The sequence below is a fragment of the Euprymna scolopes genome, chromosome 12, assembly GCF_053919585.1.
Source record: "Euprymna scolopes isolate OS-2025 chromosome 12, ASM5391958v1, whole genome shotgun sequence".
Taxonomy (NCBI): Eukaryota; Metazoa; Mollusca; class Cephalopoda; order Sepiida; family Sepiolidae; genus Euprymna; species Euprymna scolopes.
In genome coordinates this window covers 92543871-92556933 of record NC_136493.1, presented here as the reverse complement: position 1 = coordinate 92556933, position 13063 = coordinate 92543871, and the positions used below count along the sequence as shown (strand labels likewise).

The following is a 13063-nucleotide window of genomic DNA, read 5'->3' as shown; positions in this document are numbered from 1 at the left end:
ATATATATTATATATGTATATTATATTATATGTAATGTATATGTGTATTATATTCTATATATTATATATTTATATTATAATATATATTATATATGTATATTGTATGTATTATATATGTATATTATATTACATATTACATATATATTATATGTATATTATATGTATTATTTATGTATATTATATTACATATTACATATATATTATATGTATATTGTATATATATATATATATATTATATTATAAATATATTATATATGTATATTATATTTTGTTATATATATGTATATTATATATATATATATTATATATGTATATTATGTGTATTATATATATTATATATGTATATTATGTGTATTATATATATTATATATATTATGTATAATATATATATCTTTATTAGATATTATATTTTATATATAATATATATTATATATATATTTTTATAATATATATATATATTATATATATATATATTTTTTATATATATTATATATATTATATATATATTTTATAATATTATATATATATATTTTATATATATTATATATATATATGTTTTATATATATTATAAAAAGTATTGTATATATTTAATATATATTATATATATAAATATTACATATATATTATATATATTATATATAAATATTGTATATATATTATATATATATGATATATATATTATATATATTACGTATATTATATATATTATATATAATATATATATATATATTACAGATATATATATGAATTATTTTTATATTATATATATATATAAATTATTCATATATTATATATAAATTATATATTTGTTTATATATATATATAAATTATATATGTTTTTATATATTATATATATATATATGTAAATTATATATATTTAAATTATTATATATGAATTATATATTATATACATGTATATGCAATATATATTATATATGAATTATATATTATATATATAATATATATTATATAATAATTATATATTATAAATATTATCTCTATATAAATAAAATGAACTCATTTTTCCCCGTCTGATTTTGACCTTAATAGGATTAAAAATCAAGATATTTCATGCAAATATAATATGCACAAACGGCAGAACAATATCTGAGGTGTGTTATAGGCTTATTATTTCTCAAATTCCCTGATAATCTTAGATTTCTATAATTTTTACTGCTGAGAAGTCACGGCAAAAATCGGTTAAGATCAATGGAAGTGGTAAAATATTTTCTCTCTAATAAATTCCTCCTCCCCCTGCCACCACTAAACACCGTTTGGGGATCGTTCACAAGGAACAGTTGAGAAGAGAACACCGGTTTGGCTTCGTAGTTCTTTCATGTGAAGTTATTTAAAAGCACTAAACTAAGCTGCAGTGCTCTGTGGCGTAGTGGTTAGCGTGCTGGACAATTCACATTATATTTTCACGTTCGCGCCGACCTACCGTAGTCGTTTTTTTTTTTTTTGTTTTTTTTCCTAAACAACTGGAATGGACTTTTCTTGGTGGCCGAACTGTTTACGTTGCAGATGTTTTTTGTTTTTTTTTCACACTTTATTTTCCTACTTTTACTCATGACTCCGGGTTTGATCCTTCCTACTTACCTACCATAACATTTTTTAAACCCCCCCCCCCGTCCCGGAAACAAACACTCGGGCAACGCCGGGTACCCACGCTAGTATATTATATATGAATTATATATTATATATATTATATATGAACTATATATTGTATATATTCTATATGTATTATATATATTATATATATATATGTATATTATATGTATATATTATACATGTATATTATATGTATATATTATATATATATTATATGTATATTATATTATATGTATATATTGTATATTATTTATATATATTATATGTATATATTGTATATTATATTATATGTAAATATTATACATGTATATTATATCTATATATTATATATATAATATGTATATATTATATGTATATTATATTATATGTATATATTGTATATTATTTGTATATATTATACGTATATATTATTATATGTATATATTATATATGTATATTATATGTATATTATATATAGTATATATATATATTATATGCATATTATATATATTATATATGTAGGTTATATATCTTATGTATGTACATTATATTATATACATTATATATGTATATTATATACATTATATATGTATATTATATATATTATATATGTATGTTATATTATATATGTATATTATATATGTATGTTGTATATATAATATATGTATATTATATATATAATATATATATATTTGTATATTTATTATATTTGTATATTATATATATTATATTTGTATATTATATATATATATATTATATTTGTATATTATATATATATATTATATTTGTATATTATATATATATATATTATATTTGTATATTATATATATATATTATATTTGTATATTATATATATATATATATTATATTTGTATATTATATATATATATATTATATTTGTATATTATATATATATATTATATTTGTATATTTTATATATATATATTATATTTGTATATTTTATATATATATATTATATTTGTATATCATATATATATATATATTATATTTGTATATTTTATATATATATATTATATTTGTATATCATATATATATATATATTATATTTGTATATTATATATATATATATTATATTTGTATATTATATATATATTATATTTGTATATTTTATATATATATATTATATTTGTATATCATATATATATATATATTATATTTGTATATCATATATATATATATATTATATTTGTATATTATATATATATATTATATTTGTATATCATATATATATATATATTATATTTGTATATTATATATATATATTATATTTGTATATTTTATATATATATATTATATTTGTATATCATATATATATATATTATATTTGTATATCATATATATATATATTATATTTGTATATCATATATATATATATTATATTTGTATATTATATATATATATATTATATTTGTATATTATATATATATATTATCTTTGTATATTTTATATATATATATATATTATCTTTGTATATTTTATATATATATATATATATTTGTATATTATATATACAAATATATATTATATTTGTATATATATATTATATATGTATATTAATATATGTATATTATATTTGTATATTTTATATATATATATATATATTTGTATATTATATATACAAATATATATTATATTTGTATATATATATATTATATATGTATATTAATATATGTATATTATATTTGTATATTATATATATATATATATATATTTGTATATTATATTATGTATATATATATATATTATATATGTATATTAATATATGTATATTATATTTGTATGTTATATATATATATTATATTATATACGTATATTTTATATATAATATATATATATATATGTCATTTATATATTATATGCATATTACATGTATATATATCATATATATTATATACATATTACATGTATATATATATATATATTATATACATATTACATGTATATATATTATATGCATATTATCTGTATATATATTTTATATATTTTATATGTTATACATATATATATATATTATATATATATTATACATCTTATATATATATATATATATATATATATTATTTATATATAAACTAAGTTTACATGTATTGAACTAAAAAGAAAACAATACTTTTTCAAAAGTGCTCAATACATATGCAGAAATTTTGTAATTAAATTATACAATTATATAAACAGCAGAAAAATCCTTCAGGTATGAATCTGTTTCACCGCTATTAATCGTCTCATTGAACCCCTTATAAGACTATTAACATCGACGTAACCTAGATTAATTTATGTGGGATTGTTCTGATGTTTATATAATTTCACGTCACTTTCGTTTGAACACTCTGGATTGTCTGTCTGTGCCCGAATTGAGCGTTTATTAGTTAATACCCTTCATTCTTGGGGCAATTGTTTGGTGGCCCAGAGGTAGAGGTGAAGCATATAGTCAAATCTGGCCTTATATCTGGGTTCGAATCTCTTTACCGGCAGGAATTGTCATGATTGCGTAAGCATTTGGCATGAAACATTAGTGTCTGTAGGTATAAAAATAATTATTTAATTATATAATTATAATTTCACTTATATATAAAACATTGAAAGGGGGATAACCGTGATTTTAAAATCTGTGCTGTCGTCTGTTGAAGAGTGGCCTCCCTTGTCTTATTTCTGTTAGCTTTCTTTTTACTTTTTAAATTATCGCTTTTCACAAAATAGCAAAAAATAATAAAAACACGAGCACAATTAGTTTGTTCGTTCTAACAAAAATCTGTTTATTTATAGAACACACGATTTTTCTTATACTGACCATTCATTCATACTTCCAACTGACATTCATGTTGGTATTTGTGTCCTTTTCCATTTGGTCTGTGGAAACTTTCTCCTCTTGGATATCCAGCTTTCTGTTGTTTTGCCCATTTTTTAAAACGTGTAGTTCAATGAAGCATCAGTCTAACGTCCTCTATTCTTTCTTTTAGTTGATGCATGTTTATCGTACTAAGGGTTTTAGCTGATAAACACAAGAGATTATTTATTTCTATAAGAGGGTAATACATGTTCATCTCCATCTTAAATAACTGTATAAAAGAGAAAAACACTTTTTTTGATGACGTTATTGATTCTTTGTTTTAATTTTCATGCAATGTTTTTTTTGTGAATATCATCTAGTTTATTACATTTGTGTTAACTTATTCCAATCTTTAGCAAAACTCTTTGTCAGATTCTTTGGTTTAACATATATTTTACATGTTGGCATGTGTTGGGCAGCTTTTAGAAATTGACTTTCAAACTAATCTATCTCTGGCCAGGTCTTTATTTTTATGTATTCCTCTTTTTTAAGTGAATTCTTATCGATGCCTCACTGTTTTTCTTCTACCTACATCCTTGGTCTTTTCAAGACTAAGGTCAATAAGCATCTCTTGTCTTTGCAATAATCAACGTGTTTGTTACCGCCTTACATTAAGTGGCTGCATGTCTCGTCTCGAGCAACTAACCAAAAAAAAAAGAATGTTTTTCCGGGCCGTCCTCATATGAACTGAATATGCTACCTCAACTATTCTACACCCAACCCCAAAACATTCTTTCAACATGACCAAACCAACATAGTCTCCTGTTGTATACCTGTTGCCCTATACAGTTCAGATAATCTTTATCTGATGTTATCAGATCCAAGCCAGTCTTTAATCATTCATCAACACATCTATCATATCATTCTTGATTTTCCTTTCACAGCGAACCATTGTGTAAATCAACCTTGTTTAAACAGTGGTGAATGTATAAATAATGGAACAACTTACCATTGTAAATGTCTGATAGGCTTTAAAGGACCCAACTGTTCAAAAAGTGAGTATCAATTCGTTCACTTTTAGATTTATGACGAATAGAGAAGCTTTTCTCATTTTGACCATTTGATTTTTTTTTTATTAAAGTTTTTTTTTAACATTAAAACGTTTATGTGCATGCGTATATTGTTTGTAGTTTTTTTAGCATTTTTTTAATTAAATTCTTTTTTACATTAAAACGTTTGTGTATGTATATATTGTTTTTATTTTTGTAGTATTTTTTTTAATTAAATTATTTTTTACATTGAAATATTTATGTGTATCTATATATTGTTTTTAATTTTTGTATCTTTTTTTAATTAAAATTTTTTTAACATTAAAACTTTTATGTGCATGTACATATTGTTTTTGTTTTTAATCTTTGTAGCATTTTATTTATTTTATTTATTTATTTTTTTAAATTCTTTTTCACCCCCAAACAAGGCATATTGCCACTTGGAACATAAGAGGCTAGTATTTATGATCATGTCTAACAGAGGTCGGCGGGGATTTGAGCAGCAAAATCTCTGTTCACATTACATTTAAACTTCAGCAGATTAGTACAGTCAAAGAAGCAGGAAAAAGGGAGGGAATTTAAAAAAGTCTATCAGTCTGCAAGAATAAACTATTAGAGTAGAAGGTTTTGCAGCATTTAGGGATCTCAACAATGAAGTGGTGGGATTTTGCTGCTTGTCGGGTTAGTCAGGAGTATGCACAAGTGCTATGAGTTCATCAGAACGAATTCCATTAACTTACTTGTATAAACGGGCACAGGGATGCAACATAGTGGTTGTGGGACAGAGGTTGGAGCTTGGCCAACAGTGTGAGAGTTATTAGAATTAATTATTTTTTTTTTTTTTGGACACTGTATTAGAGTGAGAGACTAATGGTAGAAACACTAGCCCAGATGTGACAACAATACTACATATATGGGCAAATTGTGGCTTAGGTGATATATCTGGCATGAGCAATTTTCTAGCATGGTAGAAGGAAGCCACCTTCCTTGCGACTGTTACTTTACTATTGTATGCAATTCTCAAATTTATGTATTTTAATTAAGATGTTTTTGGGTGCAGGTAGATGAGTGTAGGTATGAACTAAGTTGTTGACCATTATTTGTTCTGGTAGCGTTTTTAATTTTTTTCTTTTAAAGTTTGATGTAAATGTTTGAAGGTGGTTGCATGTTTTCATCTCTTTTTCAGTGCGAATTTGGTTGCCGGTGACGATTGGTATCGCAATTGTCTTGCTTCTCCTCATCATCATCCTCATTTCAATAAAAGTAAAACTGCTCCTCTATCCAAGATTACAAGGTAAACATTATTTCAACGATTCACTATTCTTCAACTCATTATTTCATAAATTTTCCCTATATATATATATATATATATATATATACTAGCGAGGGTTACCCGGCGTTTCTCGGGTGTTTGGAGGTGTATGGGGGGGGGGGGGTAAAAAAAAAAAGTAAGTATGAGGATCAAACCCGAACCGTTGAGGCAAAGTTGTAAATTAAAGTGTGAAAAAAAAAACGTGCGATGTTAACGATTGCCCCACCGCGAGATGCTAACGGAAACACGTTTTAATTTATTTAATTACTTGGATTTGGCAGGTGCCCGTTTTAATGAGTTAATGAGGTCAAGTTTGACTGCGGGATTTTTATTTTCCCAAGATGTTATAGGAAAAAGACTAACCCACATGCGGCGAGCGAGAAATGTTGAATATTTATCTTCCCGAAATCGAGCAAATTAAATAGACAGGCGAGCTTCGTTGTTAACTGTGAGATATTACGATTTATATGTGCTATAAAAAGTTTTAAAAAGTTGTTAGGCGAGCGACCGCTTCTCTGAAAGAAGCCTTTTGTAGACATACAGAAAAAGCGAACACACATACAAACATACATACATTTTCGCTTTTATATATATATATATATATATATATATAGTCTTTGAAGTTTTTAACCTTTAAAACTATACAAAAAAATATTTTTTATCGTTCGTTAGAAAACCATCTAGTCAGTAAGTCATTTAATCATTGCATCAACTCGCTCTCGAATTTACTATAGTACTAATAATTTATTTTTTAAGGGATCATCAGTTGTTTACCATGAAATACTGTTTTGGGGATTTGATATATATATATATATATATATATATATGGCTAACATTAAACATGCATTGAAAGGGTTGAACATGAAATTGAACAAGGCCACAATGTTTTCCATGCTTGTACATGCTAAGTACTCAATATACTTTCTCATAGAGCTTTATAACAATAATAAAAAACTGTTCATCTGTACGGTTTCTATGTCTCTCATTTAGAATGTAGGAAGATGGCTGTGCAAAGTGTAAATGTGCATAACCGCAACAAATATGACAAGAATTATTGGAGTCTATAAAAAAGAATGAGTCTCTCTCTCTCTTTATATACAGTGAATTAGACATCAAATATTATTATTAAAGGTAACGCACTCCAGTAATATTGTGTTTCTCTCTCCTTTATAATATATGTATCTCCTTTTAGCTGATTTGACTTGCTAATCAATTTACTGGAGTTTACCCGGGGAGCGTGTACAATCGTGTGCGATTTTATTGCGGACATGGACGAAAATGTGTAACAAAGAGAAAACAAAGACGAAACAGAAAAGCAAAGTCAATGAAATAATTGATAAATTGATAAGACGAGATTAAGAGTTAGATATCTGAATATCTATAGTAAAATGAACGTATGTTTGTACTTATATAGCAGTACATATCCTGTGTTGCCGAGAATTAATAATTGTCATTTTTAATTACTTGTTTATCCCTGTGTGTCTGTTTTATATACCTAAATTGTAATAATTTGCTTAGCCGGAGAAGGTTTTTCTTAAAACGAAATACGTTTTTGGTATTTTAAAACACGTTGAAAGGAGAAAAACAATATGGATAGTCTGAATCAAATATCGATTTGTCAGACGCATTTTTTATCTTACTGTATTTTAGTTCGATAAATATTAGAGTAAGAGTTTAAAATGAGATATTTTCTCCATATTACAATGCGAAGAGAATAGAATTATACGCAACCAAACAAGATCTCAACGAACTACACTCGAAAACGCAAGAAATAGAGATCTCATCTTCCTACCCACAGACAAAGGGAAAGATTTCTGTGTGAGCTTGCGTGCCACATGATACACTTGCTTTCTCTCACCTTAGCGGTGACACGTTATATGCATATATTAATAGTTTTAAAAAAAAAAAAAATTCTAAGTTATACTTCAACAAATTCTAAACTATAATTTGAGATGTGAGATTAGAAGAACGATAACATGCGAAGTTGTATCTTTAAATAAACAGATAACTATAAGTCACTTTCCTTGTTTTAAGTTACATTTCAAAAATAATAATGGCTGATCAGTGGATCGTAAAATCGTGAAAGTACATATTTTATGTAATAATGCAGTAATATGTTACTAATTGTGACATGACTAATAAGTAGATGACGTTATTTTTAGTTGAAAATTGACATAATAATTAAGTCGATAACATTGGGTTTTAATTGAAATTCAAATTTGCGCCTTTCGATTCTCGTTCTTATTTCAAACATGAACCTTATTTAAAAAAAAAAATGTATTTTTATCTTTATCAATTTTATTTATTATAATTATAATTGCTATCACGGATATTATTTTAACAGGTGCCGTCAGAAGCGACTCCATGTAAGTTAAATTTACTTTTTTTTTTTAACTTATTTTTTTTATTTAACTTTAAAATTGCATTATTTTGCACATTGAGATTGACAATCTCATCTTGGTTGCTATATTCACATCGTTTCCATCGTTTGAACGTCTTAAAGTGTATCTGATCCTCGGTGTGACCTTAAAAGACATCCAGTTGTGACATTTTCATAAATGTTTGCAAAATAGTTTGCAAAAGTTGTTTCCAACAAATACGTAGTGTGCACATGTGCATTTACCCCGTGAACGATTAAATCAACAAAAGTTTTTTATACATATGGTGTGCAGGTGCTGCTCTTCATTCTCCGATCGTTGAATTTCCATGCATGGGCTGTGATCCCCTGTGACCGTTGATCTTCTATTTAATTCAAAATGAATTTACTTGGGCATGTAAACATAATGGAAACTTGGAGATCTCAAAGGATTTATTGGAGAAAGAAAGTTTGTTCACAAGGTGGGGAGAGACTACCTAGACTAAAATTAATTCCTTCTTACTTGGTCTTCTGCTTGGAGATTGAGAGATGCAAATAGCAGACATAGGGGTGACATTTATTGATATTTTCTCTCTGTTTTCAGATGCCTGACGCCTCTTTTGCTTCTCAACTTCAACTGACTCTATTCTGTCCACTGAACATGTGACATCATTTCTATCTAGCATCATTCGACTGATTAGACACTCTGTTCTGTTCCCAGAAGACATCATTTCTATGTGATATCGTTCAACACCTGCATTTCTAGTGTGCTTTTCTTGGGAGATATAATCCTTGATACCCCCCCCCCCCGCTTCAATTACACTGGCTGCTTCTACTTGGGGATTGGAGAGATGCAAATGGCAGACATCGAGGTGACATTAAATTAGATTCTCTCTATATCTTCAGGTACACGTGGCCTCTTGCTTTACGGACTTCAACTGACAAAAAAGTCAGTCATGTTCTCTGAAAACATGATGTTAATGTTATGTACTATCACTCAACACCTGCAGTTGAAGTGCATTTTGTCTATGGATGTAACATTTCAATCAATCCAACTGCAGGTGGTTTTGTTTCTCTCACTTAATGTAATCCTCAACGAAACTCAGACTATTAACATAATCTCTACTTATTGAGGTAGTGTACCAGTATATAATGCAGTGGTGAGGCGTCATTTAGGGATTATGGGGAAAGTAGAGTTTTCCCATAGTTTTAATTCCTCTCACTTCCACTTTAGCCCAAAGTGGTAATACCTGTTAGGGCAACTGGCGCTACCAGATCAGGCTATTTGAAAATACTGGCTTCCTAACCAAAAATGCACCAATCATTGATGCTATTGTTTTTTTTTTCCTTTTTTTTTCTTTTCAAAACTCAGTCATGTTCTGCAAACGGTAGGTTAGGTTCTTTGATAAGACAAAAATGTGTTAGAAATGAATGTTTCTGTTTGGAGCATAATTGAACGATAATACTTGACTTTTGCATTTTAAACTTTAATTCAAACCATTATATAAAAATAATTTTATAAAATCAACAGTTTCTCTACAGTGCTGTGTAGACTAAAATGTATTGTGGACTGTTACTGTGGAGAGGCATGTGAAGCTTCCTTCTGGTGCACTATTGTGGGTTCCCAACTAGAGTAAGCAATTAATCGATTTGATCGAAAAATGGGCGATTTCACTGATATCAACAACAATAAAAGTATTGGAAGTGTGGAACATTCATTGATCCTCATTCAATCCCGGGCAACATCGAGTCTCCCTACGATATACACTAAATATAGAATGGATTAACAAGTTTGTTAATTATTGCAATGCTGTTTTATCTGTTACTGTCTTCATATTATTTAAGTTATTGTCTATGTGCACATCTCATTGATTCCACTGGAGAGCTTGTTGCCATGCCAGACACTAACAAAAATTCCAGAATCATCCCCACGACAAACCAAGTAATACTCCCTGGCAGACGATAGTAGCATAGATTAATGTTTACTCCTTATGCAGCAACAATGTTCTGTTATATATAGTATTTTTCGTTACATATCGTTAAGAGTTCTCTCCCTTATTATCAATATGATTTTATTAAATCTTAGAAAATAACATTTACTAATTGAAGGGAAATAACTTTAGCAAGTTATTTCCCTTGAAATTAGTGAACCCAACCCTTTCAAAAGATATTAATTGTTGCAATATATAATAAATAAAGAAGAGAAATATTTATTTAAAGAATATTTAAATGGCAATGATAATTATTTGTAGATAAAAGCGCATATTATGTATTATTAGGCTACTCTAATTTTTAATACAGAATTAATCTATTATTTAATTATTGGGATTCTTTTGAGATGAGTAATTTGTATATTTTATTTATTTGCAGACTATCCTCATCTTTTATAGTTGTTGTTTAATAAAAGAAAGGGATAATTTTTGTTTAATAATATTGTTGGTGAATCAAAAAAAAACGAAAACAAAAAAAAAAAAACAAGTGACTCAAAGTCTGTAGCAAACAATTTCAGATAAAAAAAAATGGCATTCGACTTATTTTTTTTTCATAAAATAATAAATAATTGTTTTGAATTTGATTTTAGTATTAAAATATGATTTTATAAAATATTTATTGATTTTTTTCTTGAATAATTTTTATATCTGACACCGTTTGCTGCAGACTTTGAGTCACCTGTTCTTCTTATTCACTTTATTTAGTATTAATAATACAATGTGATAATTTCTAGATAACTTATACTTTCTGTAATAAATTAAAATTCTGAAATGAATGAAACCAGTCATTGTATATTTTAACATCCCCCCCCCCCGGTAAAGTAATTCCTATCGACTTGCTAAAAAGTTAAAATCTTTTTATCTGACACCATTTATCGCGGACTTCAAGTCGACTGTTAAACTTTACATAATGATATTTTATCTGAAATAATACAGTTAACGGTAAATTATGCAGATGGAATTTCTATAACTTTTCTTTCTTTTTTTTTTTTCAGTCTCTCCAATGTCCACACACCATATATGGAACTTGGCTCAATTTAAAATCAGCTGAAGAATTTTTTTTATAATGGAATGTTATCATAATGTCGATTATTTGTTCAAATTCAGCTTCCTAATCTAAAAAGTCATTTTATTTGCAATAAATCCATTTGAAAAAAACAATGCTCAAACATTTTATTTATAAACATTTTTTGCATTTATTTTTTTTTTTTAATTTGGCATGTTTTTTTTTTTTTTTTTTTTTGTAATGTAAATAAAAGTTTCTGGAATATTTTTTGTTTTTTTTCTTTTTTAACAAATGGCGGTTCTTAAGAATTTGACTTAAACAAAGATACAGAAAATACAGGCAAATCTTTCTGATGTAAGTATGTCTCGTGGAACAAAGATGTCATATTCTAAAAATTATATAAATTGATCAAGTATTTTTTTTAACTTAGAAAATCAAATTTTATAATGAATGAAATGGAAGCAGGCATGTCGTTTAGGAATGTATTAAAATTCAAGGGCTATAACTCAATATGGCTACTGGGATTTTGTTTATTCAAAATCAACTTTTTTTTTGTATACAAAAATCGTAAATTTTGATTTTCTTAATTACAAAAAAATATTTGATCGATTTTGGTGATTTTTGGAATATGACATCTTCATTCTGTGATGAGTATGTATATCAAAGATTTTTTTTGTTTTAAATTTAATTTGTATTCTAAGCGAGAATCCAAATGGCTAACATCACTGAAACACGAGGAAGATACACTATAAAAAGGTCAATAACTTTTTTTTAAAAATGCAACAATGAAGAAAATCAATAAAAATTTTATGATGTTAAAAATAAAATTCTGGCAGATAATCTTTAACCCTGCGTTAGTCCCATGGTGCGTTTTGTCAAGTGCTCATATTTCCTAGTTTGCAGCTTATTTCTTTTGCTCCTCCTCAGTACTCTCCTGACTCAATGAGGGTATAGCACACATGGTATGGTA

General features: G+C 26.0%; 1 protein-coding gene across 3 annotated transcripts in view; it reads left to right on the top strand.

Moving 5' to 3' along the window:
• Positions 1-12357, top strand: part of LOC145291421 (uncharacterized) — a 105302-nt gene extending 92945 nt beyond the window's left edge. For all 3 annotated transcript variants that reach the window (XM_080137249.1, XM_080137248.1, XM_080137250.1), the window contains exons 5-8: positions 5324-5434; positions 6615-6722; positions 9085-9106; positions 12083-12357. In XM_080137249.1, coding sequence (XP_079993375.1) covers positions 5324-5434; positions 6615-6722; positions 9085-9106; positions 12083-12128 — 287 coding nt within the window. In that variant the 3' untranslated portion in view covers positions 12129-12357. The remainder of the gene's footprint in view (positions 1-5323; positions 5435-6614; positions 6723-9084; positions 9107-12082) is intronic.
• Positions 12358-13063: the final 706 nt, after the last annotated feature.